At 47.8% G+C, this 15,799-nt stretch overlaps 1 protein-coding gene across 6 annotated transcripts; it reads left to right on the forward strand.

Annotated features, from left to right (window-relative positions):
• Window positions 1-377: 377 nt before the first annotated feature.
• On the forward strand, window positions 378-15,727 carry ncoa7b (nuclear receptor coactivator 7b). Of its 6 annotated transcripts, none has more exons than XM_086061041.1 (17): window positions 378-809; window positions 2,684-2,888; window positions 4,935-5,095; window positions 7,145-7,215; window positions 7,307-7,414; window positions 7,480-7,545; window positions 8,204-8,350; window positions 8,511-8,695; window positions 9,679-9,836; window positions 9,903-10,310; window positions 11,404-11,575; window positions 11,666-11,813; window positions 11,992-12,117; window positions 12,277-12,429; window positions 12,521-12,616; window positions 12,693-12,766; window positions 13,667-15,727. In XM_086061041.1, exons 2-17 carry the CDS (start codon window positions 2,851-2,853, stop codon window positions 13,800-13,802), a joined length of 2,247 nt encoding a protein of 748 aa, XP_085917167.1. In that variant the 5' UTR covers window positions 378-809; window positions 2,684-2,850; the 3' UTR covers window positions 13,803-15,727. The 6 variants fall into 6 exon arrangements, with proteins under 6 accessions (XP_085917167.1, XP_085917165.1, XP_085917164.1 ...); XM_086061039.1 differs by lacking the exon at window positions 378-809 and adding an exon at window positions 1,780-1,866; XM_086061038.1 differs by lacking the exon at window positions 378-809 and adding an exon at window positions 2,024-2,405.
• Window positions 15,728-15,799: the final 72 nt, after the last annotated feature.

Below are 15,799 nucleotides of genomic sequence, written 5' to 3' on the forward strand. Positions count from 1 at the left end.
TGGAATTTTTTTTTTTTTTAATGAAATGTTTCATTAAATGTTTCATTTTATTTAATGGAATGTCTCATGTCATTGAAATCTTGCTCCTTGAACGTTATCCTTTAATATTGATTTGATTTTTTAGTTTAGATTTTTGATTTATTTCTAATCTTAATTTTCAATTGTAATTTTCATTTTTTTAATATGATGTTATTCTAATGTTTGATATAATTTTTTAATTTAAATTTAGATGTAATCATTATTATTATTCAAATGTTGCTCCTGCGTGACGGTCGAGACGCCTCATCCGCCATTTTCTCTCCCATGACCCGACGAAGACACTTTGTCGAGCAGCCGAAAGTGATTGAAATGTCTTTTCTGATCACATTTTTGTGAGGTCAAAATCGCCTTTCTTGAACCCACTTAAAGGTGCTAACGTTTCGCGTCCACGGCTGGTTTATAAGGTTCAAAGCTGTGACGTCACCCTCAGCCCCGGCAGCCCTTCAAGCGACCCTTTTGAGGTGTCGCTTGTTCCGCATGCGTGCACAATCCACGAAATGCTCGACTTCACATCTTGTGCCGTAAATCTGTTCCTGTTCTTTGTTTTTATGTCTCTGAGCGGACTTGCTCGCGGAAATACGCTGTAAGAAACGTTATGGCGTTGATTTAGTTCAAGTCTTTCTACGAATTTGGTGACGCAAGCGTTGCTGTTCAGCGGAGTTGCCTCGAACCCTGCAAGTGTGGTGGCGCGGCGGGCGGGCGCACGCGCAGTTCTTGAGTCCTGGCCTCAATTGAACCCACGCATCAGACAGGCTGGCTCGCCGAACCAGGTTCGTCGAATTTGTGTTCAAGTAATGACAATAATGTACAGAACGTCGATCTGACGTTTGGTTTGCTCAAATGAAAGCGCGTCGAACCCGCGTCCACGCTTGATCTGACTTCACCGAAGCATATCGAGTGCAGCCAAATTGGTTGAAACTGCGGTGATGAAAAGAATTGATTTGATCATTTATTTATCCCTGAAAAGTCAGATAATGTGGATGTCCTGTGAATAAAGTTCCTTTAAACTTTAATTGCAATCTGTTTTCTTTTTTCAGTAATTTCACTTTACATTATATACAATATTGCTGAAATTAAGGGCTATTATTTATAATAAAGTCTATTAATTAAAATTATGTCGAACTTTAAGGCTTTTAATGTGTACAATAAAAGCTACATTTGAAAATCAGCAGTCCGATTCGATACAGCATCCTAACAACGGAATGACAAATATGCTAAACATGACTTGTTTTGATTTGTTTACTTTAAAATAAAATTTAGAATGAAATCTAATTCCACTGAAAATAACATTTATACATTTTTAATGAATATCTTTAAAAAATGTAAATGTTAATACTTCCTAAAATAGAATGACGACAATGACTTGTTTTGATTTGCTTTGACTTTCATATCAGATAAAAATAAATAAAAAATAAAAGTGCTTTGGTCATTTAACGCTTTTGATGTCTTACTAAACTGAATTTAGAATACTCCCAAATCAACAGTTGGAAGTCATATTTACTTCGGCTTAGAGCTCCCTCTCGCGAGACACGCGTTTATCGCGATGGTTCGGGCGTGAGAGCGCCAAATCCTAACCACGAGACCACCAGGGATATGCGTCATGAGACGCCATACTGCAACATGACATGTTTCATATAAATATTGGTAGAACGCAAACGTTTGACGACTTGAGGTAAACAGTTCATGTTTGTGCGCGTCCGATGGAGGACAAAAAACAACAACGGCTTTTAACTTCCGTGAATGTGCTAATCCGTCGTTGCCCACTAGAGGGCGTCAAAGCAGGTGACTGCCGTTGAACGAGCTTGAGCAAGGAAGGATGCGCACGAGGTACGTGCGACGGTTTTGGCGAAGCGCTTTTTTCTTTTTCATGGCGTTTTTCAATTCATTTACGCGCACTCGACTTTAACGTTGCTGTCATCGAGTCGGAGGCACAGGAAGGGGAAGAGGAGGAGGAGGAGGAGGAGGAGGAGGAGGAGGAGGAGGAGGAGGAGGAGGAACAGTGTGTGCAACGTCCGAGTGACATGTCCTTCCTCCTCCGTCCACTAGGCTTTCTATTGTCTTGTCAACAGAGTCGCTACGCGCTAGCAAGCGCGTTAGCAAGCGCGTTAGCATCATCCGGGGCTGCGGAGAGTGAACCTTCGCTCTCGCCGTTCGATTGGAGGCGCGAGCGCGGATTGTTTAGCCGCAGGCAGAGCTCGGCGTCTTGCTGTCGGTCTGCCCGTCGAAGGCTTTCTGTCCGTCCATGATGTCGTTCAGGGAGGAAGCGGCGACCGCGCCGATGCAACGCGAGGAATGTTGCTGCTAGATGCAAAAAAAAAAGGGGGTGAAACGTCGCTCGGACTCCACTTTCCGCACTCATTAACCTGGTTACGTAACCTTGTATTTTCGTCAGGCTGCATGCAAAGTCAGTGTGAGCGGATGCGTCATCATATTGCTTAAAATCAGCGATGCTTTCTCAAATTTCAACGGTTTTGTCCAGGATTGCTTGCATAATAACACAACGTCAGCATTGACCATAAGCAGATGTGGGTTCTATTCCGTGCACAATGTTCGTTTGTAGGTTGCGTTGTCGTTATTGTTGTTGTTGCACTGAGCATGACCGATGGGTGTTGACCAGCGTGTATACGTCGCCTTCCCTGTGCAGGACGAGAAGGACGTGCAGCAACAGCAGCAGCAGCAGCAACAGCAACAGCAGCAACAGTAACAGCAGCAGCAGCAGCCTATGAGACGCGCTGTCAGGGACACAAAAGGTGGATGGACGCGCGTATGGGTGTCCACTTCTCCTGCTTGCTCGTTTAGCATCCAGGACCGATGGAGAAGAGGGACAGGAAGCCGGGATACTTTGCCAGGTAAGGCTGCGTTCACATCCCTAAAAGTGCTTCCAAACGTTGGTGCACAACCTCTCGGAATTGATTTGTCAGCTGCACTAAACCAAGCGATTTGCGAGCACGTCGGCCGACTGGCTCGCAGGCGGAGTCGGGTTCACGTACAAAAAACCTCCCGTCAACGCGTTTCCTTAACATTCGCTTGTCCGGCTGCATTCACTCGTTGCCGTTGTTGCGAACCGATCATCACTCGCAGCGCGCTGTCGTGATTCGCAAACGGACTTTCCTGAAAGACGATCATGCGAGAAGAAGAGGCCGTGACATTGCGGACATCGTGGACACTCGCTGATGTCCGACGCCGGCCCCGCGTCTGCTTCCGGTGGCCGACAGCTGCTTCGTGGGTGAATAAACAAAAAGCGCGAGACATGATTCATTCATTTTGGAATCTCCTGCAAGTCCAGTTCAGGGTTTTTCCCCGTCAAAGTCAGTTGGGTTCGGCTTCTTTTGAAATATGGACAAAATATGTGCCTTTTTTTTGTTTTTGAAAATGGCCGATCAAGGATGGCACAAAACTGCTGAACAGCAAACCAACATGAATTTGAACAACTCATGAGATGTTTTCACAAAAACCAACCCACTCAAATATTTCATATTTCATTCCAAATCTGCAAAGAATGCGAGGACCTCGACTAAATGCCACCAAAGATCCCGCCGGCTGTGGCGAGGCCTCGTCTGCCGGAAATGAAGATGTCTGATGACGAAGAGCCACGCACGCTTGCTTCTCCTCGCAGATTCATATTCGTGCCTTCCTTGCGTATTTGCAGCAGTTCGTTGCGTTCTGCACGCTGGTAGGGAGAAAGAGGAAGGACATTTTGGGGGGGAGGAGCCTGGAGCGAAACAGACGGCGTTGTCGGGAATGCGTCTGCAGATTCCAGAGCTGGCGCACGCGCGCGCGCACACACACATCCAGCGGATGAGTGAAAGTGGCAGCCCGAGGCGATGGGCGAGGCCGTATCGACCCCCATCTCAACTCTCCATTAGGAACACTTGGGATGTTTTTTGGCTTTCTTTTTAAGCGTCGTCAGCCCGACGAGTGAAAGCACTTGATGGATCGGTTTCACTTTCCGTTCCCTCTCCTAGCGTTCATTTTGCGCGATCGTGTAAGTCGCGCAAGTAAGCCGCTAATTTGCCGTGACGCAGTTTGCGACAAAAAAGGACGGCCCGCCGCCGTCACGTTCTCGCCTGTTGGTGATTCCAATCAACAGGCGTTACCGTAGCAACAAGCAAGTTCCGCAATCACTTTTGAATACCTGAAAGCCTTGTTGGGAGATGATTTGAAAACGGCTGAACAGATTTCAGTTCAGGGATAACGCCGGCCTAAGAAGAAAACTCCGGCGTAATGGTGGGAGGTCAGGGTCAAAGTGCGTTGCTCTTTCAGTCATTTAAGATGTGAGCTAGCTAGCTAACTAGCGAATGAGCTCAATTGTTGTCTCATGGGCCAAGAAGAACTTGAATTATGCTGACAATGCAGAAAAAGGGTGGATTGAGGTATTTCGTTTAGTTTTTTGAGTGACCTTAGCTGTTAGCTAGCTAGCTAGCTAGCTACTGAGATCAAATGTCAAAACCAATTCCTTTTTGATGTCTCATGAGCCAAGAAGAACTTGAATTATGCTAACAATCCAGACAAAGTGTGGACTGAAGAACTGAATTTCGCTTTTTTTGTCATTTAAAAAGCTAACTGTGTTGGTCAGCTACCTAATACGTTTTTAAGTGACATTATGCAGAAACCACTCGTTCCAATGACTCCCTTAACAGGCCAAAAATGAATCATTTAAGCAAACTGGATAAACGTGAGGAAAGATTCATTTTATTTAGCATTTTTGTTGTTAGCCAGATTGCGCGAAGTTTGCGCAAACGATTTCTGTTGAGGCCTCAGAAGATTTGAGGCTCGTTGCCGTTTTGAGTGACTTCAACCGTGTTGGTTAGTTAGCGAGCACTTCAGCCTTCCCTATATATATATATATATATATTTATTTATTTATTTAAGACCACTTTGTGTTGCTTTTCCAGGCTGAAGAGGCGGAGACAGCTCAAGCAGAGCCAATCGGAGAAAAGCGTGAACGATCACGGCGCGGCGGTCATCGGCTGTCCGGCCGTCCCAAATGACAGCGAAGCCAACAAGAAGGCCGGCGTGCCGAGAACAACCACCGCAAAAACACCCGCGGGCTCGGGTAAAAAGACCCCACGGGGAAGCCATTTTGTTTGATTGCCGATGAACGTCTCCATTGACGAGAATTTGTACTTCCTGTCGCTTTCGCTTGATTATCTGCTGAGCGACGAGCGACCCGCGGACGGGCGCTTGCGTTCTCCTTTGCGGGCCGGCGGGAGGTTATTATCTCATCGGGACGTTGCGTCAGCCGCATCCCGCGCGCCGTCGCAAGACGACAGCAGGCGCGTTCCTTAAAGCAGAAATCGCACCAAGACGGCAAATCCCGCATTTCCTCTTTGACTTTCTAGGCGTGTTATTCGTCTTACTGAAGGCGACGCTCGATTGCGTCGCAGCTCTTAAGATCTTGTTTTCATTTGAGGCTTGCATTCCAGAAGAATATCCACAAATTAGTGACCAATTATTTGATATATTTCTCTATTATTATTATTATTTATAGTCATATTTTTTATGATTTCTTTTATTATTCATAAATACGCTTGAAAGCTTTATGCAAAATACCAAATATGCACGACAGCTTCAGGTTGTTTTTTTTTGTGTGGCGAAAGTGAACCGCACGGTGGTCTAGTGGCTCGCATATCCGCCTCACATTTCCGAGGTTCGGGGTTTGAATCTACGTTTTGGCATTCCGTCCCACGTGGCCTGCGATTGACCCTGGCAACCTGTCCAAGGTGTCCCCCGCCAGTCCGCCCGAATAGCGCAACGATATACAAAATGGCGGCATGGACGAATGAACTGAATCCCGCTTATTAGCGTTCTGCGTCCAGCACGAGCGCACTCAAACGGGCTCCGGTGTGCGTTGAGGCGGGCGGCGGTTGTCTTGGATGTTTCTTCAAGCTTAGTCATGCCGCTGGCGGGAGCTGCAGTGTGAAGAGGGGGAGGGAGGGACAAAGGGAGCGAGCGAGGGAGCGAGCGAGGGAGCGAGCACTCTGCTAATGGCTTGTGTGTCTCTTGGGCAAGAAGCAAACGCAGACTGCGGACTTTGGCAAGGGTCAACGAGTGAGCACGCGTGATCCGCGCGTGGGCGGGCGGGAACGCTTTTGACCTCAAACATGGCGGCGCAAGCGGCTGCTGGTGTCCGATGACGAGGCGCGACCTTTTTAAATGCTCAGTCTGTCTTCAATGGACATATTTCGTTAGCGGCACGGTGGCGGAGTGGTTAGCGCGTGTGCCTCACAGTTGTGAGGTTCTGGGTTGCCTGTGTGGAGGCGGCAGCGTCTTCATCCGTTCATAAGATACGCAAGACTGAAAACGCGAGCTGGATTTCAATCTGGCACGAAAAAGCGGGCGAGTGAAAAAGTGCTCATGAACTCTTTTCCTTTCTCAGCCACTTTTAAATCCTTGCTAATAAAATGAATCCCAGCGCAGACAATGTCGGAAATCCTTTGTCAGAAAAAAGATGTCGTGGCTGCATTAAGAGACGTACGTGCTTGCTTTTACAGTCACGCCGTCTCCATTCGCACCCTCAACGTCGACGATATGAGACCAATGAGCGGCTTGATGTTGAGAGGACGGCATTTCATCAGTTGGACAAGAATTAAGAAAGAAAAAAGTCTCTCCAAACTCTGTTGTCACTTTTAGGGCTGACCCGAGCAAATCCACGCGTGGCCCGTCCGTCCACAGCGTTTGGTCGGCCCTCGCGCTCGTTACGAAGTCAGAATAAAAGGTCAAATAAAGACCGCTTTGACGAGCACTTCCTGGCAAGTGCCGGACGTCTTGCGTCTTCAGCGTTACCGACTTGGCAACAAGACGTGTCGACTGTGTTTTGCGACCTTCAAAAAAGGGCTCGTGTTGCTGCTTTAGAGCGCCTTGTTGTCAACGCGAGTGCATGTTTGTCACGGGGAGAAGGCAAAAGAGCGAGTGGGGGGGAAAAGTCCGACGTGACAGCGAGCACGCGGATCCGATTTCCCGCTGGCAATGACTTGATTTTTCGATGGGAAAATCGATTGGACAACTGATTTCGAAAAGATTGAAAAGTGACAAGCGTTGCGCAACGATGACGTCGGGCCAACGTTGACTTGTTTGTTGTCCTTCAATGTTGTCTTGCTCACAGCTGACGGCTTTAAAAGTAACAACCCGGCAAAGAGGGAGAAGAGGAGGCCACCGGGGACGGCGGACTTCATTGTGAGTCAAGTCAATTCGCGTCTCGCTCGCTCGCTCGCTCGCTCGCTCGCTCTTGGATCGTCCGCAAGCGGATTGACGGAATTTGCCGCAGGTGGGACCGAAGGACTCCCTCAACAGCATCGCCCTCAACTTCAACATCACCCCCAACAAGCTGGTGCAGCTCAACAAGCTGTTCTGCCGCAGCGTCTACCCCGGCCAGGTGAGAATGAGAAGGTGCCGCCTCGAAGGCCGTTCCAAGCGCGTCAACGTTGCGCCGTTTTGCAGAAACTGTTTGTCCCCGATGTGAGCCGGACTCAATCGGACTTCCAGACCTCTGTGGAGACCGCTCATGTAAGTCAAAAGCAAAACTGCAAGGATTCGTTTGCTTTCACCGCTTCCTTTTTAAAGCGTGGGTGTCAAACTCCGGTCCTGGAGGGCCGGAGTCCTGCAGGTTTTGGAGGTTTCCCTCTTCCAACACAAGCTGATTCCAATCGGCCGGATGGTTATCAGGCACAGCTTGCTGATGAGCTGATCATGAATCAGCTGTGTTGGAGAAGGGAAACCTCCAAAACCTGCAGGACTCCGGCCCTCCAGGACCGGAGTTTGACACCCATGTTTGAAAGGGAACGCACTCCAAAAGTTCCTCAATGAGAAAATGAACATTTCCTGACGCATTTCACGCTGACAGCGTCTGCAGCATGCAAGAAAGACGTTTTGTTTTTTTAATTCTATTTTTATATGTTTCTATTTATTTTTGTGTTTGGTTTTTATTTTTCTCATTTTTTCCCCATTTATAATATTTTTGGTATGAAAATGTTCAAATTCGATTTTTAATTTTGGCCTTCTTGGCCTTCCATTTTTGTAATGCATTGCGGTAGGCAAGTGTACCTAATGAAGTGGCCAGTGTGTATGGCAAGTTTCGCCACGAATCGCAACGAACACATTTGAAATCCGCTTATTGTGTACAAATGGCAGACAATAGCGAACCCCAACTTAACGACATTTGCAGCAGTCTTCCTCCGTCCTTCAGGACGACGGTCGGAACGGCGGGTCGGCGCCGCCCCTCCGACGGCAACTCTCCCCAAATTCCGAGGACGAGAGCCCGGCAACGGTGAAATTCATCAAGATGAGCTGCAAATATTTCACTGATGGGATGGTGAGACGTTTTCTTGCTTCGTTTGACACGTTTTGGACGCGCACATCCACGTGAATGTCACGAATTTCGAAATCCTGTCAATTGCACGCACGCGGGGCCAATCGAACCCAAAGGCTTGACAGCAAATCGCTCGTGACCTTGCTTGCGTTTCCGCCGGCAGGGGGTCGTGGGCGGCGTCCTGATCGTCACGCCCAACAACATCATGTTCGACCCGCACAAGTCGGACCCGCTGGTGATCGAGCACGGGTGCGAGGAGTACGGCCTGATCTGCCCCATGGAGGAGGTGGTCTCCGTGGCGCTCTACGACGACGTGTCGCGCATGAAGCTCAAAGACGCGCTGCCGTCGTAAGCAAATCACAAAAGCATTTTCGCCCGTCCGGGTAGCACTTCGTTCATACGCTTGTCCGAAACGCCCGCAGCCACAACTTCACCAAGCAATCAAATATGGCCACGCGCTTGAGCTCAACTATTTGCAGACAAGCAATTCAAAAGTGCATTTTTCATAACTTGGCCCTCTTCTTTTAATCATCGCCATTAGAGAACTTCCTTCACACATTTTTTGTGATTTGTCTTATTAAAGTGGAAGTCAACCAATCACATGTGACCTCGCAAGTGTAAATATGACATTCTGATGAATATTATATTTGTGGAATTTGAGCCATTTTTTATCCATTTCAGGCGGCGGCCATTTTGCCACTGTCAACTGAAAATGACATCACAGTTGCTCGTGGCTCGACCAATCACAACTCACCTCGGGCTCATTTTGAGGCGTTTAAATTGATATATTTGCACTTCTTTTTTTTAATGACTCATTTAATCAATCTTGTTTGGTCCAAAATGAACTTACAAAATTATAGTTTTTCAAATAATTGTATTTGTCTTAATGTTTTTAAATGTTTAAATATTTTTCTTGTTTTGTACCAAAAACGAATTGTTTGAATCATCGTGATTTCAACTAAGACCCAAATAATCGTGATTATTATTTTTTCATAATCGAGCAGCCGCCGGTTTTCGGAAGCTGCACTGTGATTGGTTGCTACTGAGCAACTGTGATGTCATTTTCACTCGACAGCATGTGGCAAAATGGCCGCCTTCTGGTATTGTTAAAAGCTGCTGGAATTTGCTGCATAACGAACGCAATATTAAGCAGAAAACATATTTTTGTGGGGTTGCCTTCCGTTTTAATGTCATCCAATATGTGTTCGTTTGAGTTGCGTTGTCATTGTGCTCTTGCGTCCTTTCTTTTGGGTCTTTTTGTTTATTTTGTGTTTTTGCCTTTTCCATTTTCATCCTCGCTTGACCCCGTGACCCGCCCCTCGCCCCCGCAGCGACCTACCCCAGGATCTGTGTCCTGTCTACAGGCCCGGCGAGTGGGAGCAGCTGCCCTCGGAGCGGGACCTGAACCCCTTCCGCCGCTACCAAACGCCGGACGCCGGCAAGCGGCCCATCGTCCTGGACGACCTGGAGTCGGCTCTGGTGGAAACAGGTGAGCGGGCGCGCCGCCCCGTTCTCAACATTTGGAAGCGACGCGGCTCACTTGATGCCGTCGCAGTCAGCGCGGACGGCGAGCAGACCGACAAGTCCCCCTCGGACGAAGGCTTCACCGAGCTGGAGCCCGCCGTCAACGGCGGCGCCGAAGAGGCGGAGGGCGTGTCCTCCAAAGAGCCCGGCAAGTTGGCGCTTTGCCCAACCAAAGGGAGACCGGAGGACGACGTGGACGAAGGCCTCGCCCACAACAGCTCCGTCGAGGACGGGGAGTCCGTCCAGTCGTCCTCGGAGAGCACGCAGGAAAAAACGACAACCCGAGCGGCCGCGCCTCAAGTCGCCGAGCGTGCGGAGGGCGAGGAGTCGACGGCGACGCCCCCCAGACCCGAACTCAGTGAGGAGGACAGACGGAGGGAGAGCTACGACGCCGAGGTCAAGTCGTGGCTGATGGACAGGATTCGGGCGCCGATCAAAGGTACGGACAAAAGTCTTGGGATTTTACTTTCTATTAAGGACATTCTTTTTGTAAGCTACGTTGTCTCTCGACACGGCGGCTAAACTGTCCGTGGCGGGACTCGGCATGTTTGTTGCAGAGCCCGACCGATTTCATCGGCCGCCGATTATAATCGGACGATTATTGCCCTTCGAACATCTGCCAAAACAGTCGGCCGATTGTTTTCCCTTACAAAGTTCTAATCGAAGAAAAACAAAGTTTCCGACGCTGGGAAAGTATCCTGAATGCAGCGTTTTGTCTGCGTGGCATTAGCGACTAGCAAGTGTGTAGCGGATGGTTTCATTCTCTTCAAGCGTCCTTTAAGCTGTTTAATGACATCCCAGTTGGAGTTAACTGTAAAAGTAAATACACGACGTTAAGAATAATATCCACTGGATATTTACATACAAACCTTGCTAGCCTAGCGCTAATACTAAAAGTGAAGGGAGGATATGCTAACAGGAAGTTAGCATCGACTTCACGAGTGTATTTCCTTCAAATAACGAATATCCACACACAAATGTTGTGGGAACGCATAACCAAAGGTGAGAAAACATTACGCAAAGGCACAAATTCTTCCCAATGTGTAAAAAACGAGTTATTTGAGTAGAATTAATTCCTAACTTTCTTCTATACTCACTTTAAGCGTGTACACCATGGATCCATGGCGCCACACTGCCCCCAAGAGGCCAAAAGGCACAGGAACGGTCACGATTTGTCCGTACGGTTTTTTCAGTTGCTGTTATTTGAGTATATTAAATTGTTATTTCACTTGATTTTGATTTTGTCATTGTCCTTTCAAGTTATATTTCAAGGAATTTCTTTTCCCCAAATTCAAGGACGCAACCATGTACAGTCGAGCAGTAAGAACGTTTTTCTTTTTGCCATAATTAAAGACAATAGCCTTGTATGCTTCATGAAATTTGTTGCTAATCGGCCTGGAAAAACGCGTATCGGTCGGGCCCTCGCATTGCCGTCTACGTGATCAGCTGGCGGCCATTTTAGGCCCCCGGCTGAACAATGCGCCCGACGGAAGTGTGAAACCTGTGACTTGATCGCCGTCTGCTGCGCGCAGACATGCTTCTCTCCTCCGAGGAGAAGAGCAAGAACCCGCCCATGTTCCTCTGCTTCAAAGTGGGCAAACCAATGAGGAAGTCCTTCGCCAGCGGGAGGACGCCCAGCCCGGCGCACGCCTTCGGAAGCTCGCGGAAGAAGCCCGAGTACTGGTTTGCCGTGCCGCAGGAGAGGTCCGACCTGGCGCTCGCGATCGTCTACGTTTGCCAACGTCGATTGGAAGTGTGAAGTGTGTGCGTGCGTGCGTGCGTGCGTGTTTGCAGAGTGGACCACCTGTACGCCTTTTTCGTCCAGTGGTCTCCCGACGTGTACGGCAAGGAGGCGCGGGAGCAGGGCTTCGTGGTGGTGGAGAAGGACGAGCTGGACATGATTGACAACTTTTTCAGCGACCCCGCCTCCTGCAGCTGGGAGGTCACAAAATGCACACAAATGGACCTTTTTTTTCTTCTTCTTCAGAAAACAATTTACAATTTCTTGTTATTGTGCAGTTGTGGTCCTTTTTTGCACGTTTATCTGAAAACGTGAAAATGACAAAACAAAAAGCTTGCGATTTTGTTTTCCTTTTATGGACGATGGGATTTGTTTGCAGATCATCACGGTGGACGAGGCCAAGCGCAGGCAAAGTTTCGGCAGCTGCGACGGCGAGCTGGCGGCGGACGGCCTGCCGCTGATGAGCGACGCCAGCCACCTGCTGCAGGACACGCACCTGGAGAAGGTGCGACGGCTTCGCGCCAGAAAATGGCCTCCTTTTCGTTAGACATTTAAAGACCAAAAAAAGTGTATCGTTTCATTCAAATGAAGCCCGCGCGCGACACGCTAACCTGTAACGCAAAACACCGCCGACGGGCTCACTCGAACCGTTGTGTCCGTGCAGCTGTCGTGCCGCCTGCCGGCGCGCGTGCAGGGTTGCCTGTGGCGGCCGGCCTACAGCACGGTCAAGCACGGCACCAGCCTCAAGACGCTCTACCGCAACCTGCTGGACGTGGACAGTCCCGTCCTGATGGTCATCAAAGACGCGGACAGCCAGGTTAGATACGCACCCGCGCCATCGCCTCACCCGCGCCATCGGGGCTCGGGAAAGTCTGCCCCGTTTGAAAACGTGAGCAACGTGTTGCCAGATCTTCGGCGCCTTCTCCACTCATCCCTTCCGAGTAAGCGAGCACTGCTACGGCACCGGCGAGACGTTCCTCTACAGCTTCTGTCCCGAGATCAAGGTTTGCACTTTCTGCCTTTATTAGCATTCGTTAGCATTAGCATCCCTCCCACCTTTATTTTGCCACCCGTTCGCAGGTCTACCGCTGGACAGGAGACAACTCCTACTTTGTCAAGGGCAACATTGACTCGCTGCAGATGGGCGGAGGCGGGTACGTTTTGATACAGTTGACGAACCCAGCGTTGGCTATAGCGGAGGTGTGTCCAAACCATGGCCTAGGGGCCATTTGTGGCCCTCCACCGACTCGTCAGTGGTCTGCGGTGATGAAGAAATAGGTGGCACTTGTACCAGTTTCTTTTATAGACTTTAGTGCTTTTATGCAAAGATACAAATAACAAAATATCTTTTCAAAACACTGTCAAAAAGTGTTTTTTCAAAAAGAACGAGTCAGCGAACTTGCTTTCTTTTTTTCATTCTTCTGTACGCACGCGGACCTCAAATGAAAGGCCCTCATTTTATACCATCAATCAATTGATCCATCAATGATATGTTTTGATTATTGAGAAGGCCTTTATTAAGCCAATAATTGGACACTTTTATACGAAATGGAAGCTGGGACACACTCAAGACTTATTTAGTTTATCGCTAAATAAATGTAACAAATATATGCTGCAATGTAATTGGGATTTTTCTATTATCTCGTATTTAAGAAAATCTAACCGTGTCACAACATTTAAATTAAAGTCCGGGTTGAAAAACACCACCTAATAGGCATTTATTTGAGGTGAGGGGTTTATTATGGGCCTGCTAATGGTTCAATGGTTTGAATTTTAAACTGTTCAGCTCATTGAAATGTTGGTTAAAATCAAATGTGTGTGCGTGAATGTGCATGTTTCTTAAAGGGACAGTAATACTTTTAGTAGATTATAACTTCCACATTTCTTGAGCGATTTCAACGGTTGAAATTTTAAACTGTTCAGCTCATTGAAAAGAGTTGCAAGAGTTAGCAGGCCCATTCAAAATTTCCGCGGGAATTTTTCTAGTTATTATGATTTCTGACGCTGTGGTCCATATTTGAGGCATTTTGTGCTTGTTTTTCTGCCCTGCGTAGCGGCCAGCTGGGTCTGTGGCTGGACGGCGAGCTGTACCGAGGCACCACCACCAAATGCGCCACCTTCAACAACCAGCCGCTCTCCAGCCGCCAAGACTTCAACATCCACAGTCTGGAGGTGTGGAGCTTCGAGTAGCTGGCGCCGTCTCGCGCGCCTTTCCGTCGTCTTCGGCGCGCGGCGAGGTCGCTCTCGCTCGGTTAGCGGCATGCGGGCTGCCTTGGCGCCGCCGCGTGGACCTCGTGAGAATAAGGCGGACTCCCAAAGCTGATGGATGGTTTTGATCTGAGCGGCAGCAAAATGTCACAAACGTCATTTGCAGCGATCCCCGTTTTGTCGCAGGCGATGATGTCATCAGTCACCAAAGGAGAAATACCGCAAACGTTTACGCATCCCGCACACTAAAAACACTTTCATCAAAACACACTTTGTAACATGCTGTCGAAAGGATGCACTTATGAAAATGCGCTTCGGTAGCATTCGTAATCATGTGACCCGAGTCGTACTTTAAGTTCTCACTCTTCCGGTTCTCCCACATGAAAAAAAGAAAGACGGATTAAACGGAGGGAAATTGCGCGCGCTTCAAGCAGTTTGTGTCCAAAACAGTTAAAACAGTAAAACTGGCACATGAAGGAAAATGTCACAAAAGCCTGCTAGCTTAAATGTTGCCATTTAATGAACATCTAGAATTCAACTTTGTACATTCAAAGAGAAATGTTCAACTCTGCCAGATGTCTGCGAGCTCGATGACAACCTCAAGTCAAATGTAGACAGACAAACAAAATTCGAAATTCAAATACGCTAACTTGAAACCAACAAACAACTCGTACTTGAATACAAATGAAGCAGCAACACATGGAGACAAAAAGAGTAGTATAACATTCCAAAATGTTGGAGCAAACCCTCCAGTACGCACGCACGCACGCACGCACACACGCCGTCCCACAGCTTAGTTGAGGTTTTTTTCAATCCGTGGCGATATATCGGGGTTGACTTTATGCTGAATTCCGAATGACGGCGCCTCAATGCACTCACAAATGCACTGACTGTGTTTACAGTTGGACACAAAACGTTTCTGTTGTGGGGATGGCAGGACAGGAATACACAAGCTCATTGCTGCCACCTAGTGGAAGCACATTGAATTGCTATCTTGATTGATTGTCAATGGAGGAGATGAAAACGAGACCTTTTTTGCAGTTGATGGGAATGTTTGTGTTTATCATGTTTGTGACTTACTGGGTTCAACTAGCGGCCATGTTTGAATGTACAACTGATGACCACAAAGGAAGTGCGGCGGCTTTTGTGTACGTTAGAGGAAACAATGGAAGTGAGATTTGTCATTTCATTTCATTTGGAATTTTTGGAATAATTGTTTACACATTGTGCACTTCCTCTCCTTGAATCTGTCGAGCGAGCCTGTTAAGTTACAATTCCTCGTCAACGTGTTTGGCCGACCAAATGTTTCTTTTCATTTCTTGGATTTTTATATTCATTTACATTGTGTTGGTTCAATTTCTACGAGCAATGCTATTTTTTTTTACGCTTGTACTTTTATAGGGATCTCGTGCTTTACAGTATATATTTTGTGACTGACGCAAGCCGACGAGCACTAGACAAAGATTATTTTGTTGTTGTCCCGTTTTATGGTCGTCAAAAGACGGGAGAGAAGAATCACGGACTGAATTGTGGCTTTGCACTCGACCGGATGAAAAGGCTTGCGAAGTACGTCATTCAATTCCGACTGAATGTCGTCGCGAATGTGCGACGACAAAAAAAAGGGAAGCCGTTGGGGTGTCGCCGGCTGCACCCTTGACAAGCCACTAACCGGATGTGACACTGCTTGGGAAGTGCGTGGACATTTTGTGCAATCGTCACGTGCCATTGCGATGCCACTTGCGTGTACATGAGTTATGTTGTTGTCGTGGTGACTGTGAATGTGCCCCAAGTGTTCTCATTTCTTGTGAATTCCAAAACTGCTGTTGGTCTTTCTTTCTGAGCGAGGCTTTATTTATTGGGTTGTTTCGTGCAACTACATTAAAATATGAATCAATGTTGCATACGTATGTCAATGGTTAAATTGTGTTTTTGTTGTCGTGCGAGTCATTTCATCACTGAGAACACTAAAAATACCGAAT

The sequence above is a fragment of the Leptonotus elevatus genome, chromosome 18 (assembly GCF_054856555.1).
Source record: "Leptonotus elevatus isolate MCC_2025b chromosome 18, RoL_Lele_1.0, whole genome shotgun sequence".
Lineage (NCBI taxonomy): Eukaryota > Metazoa > Chordata > Actinopteri > Syngnathiformes > Syngnathidae > Leptonotus > Leptonotus elevatus.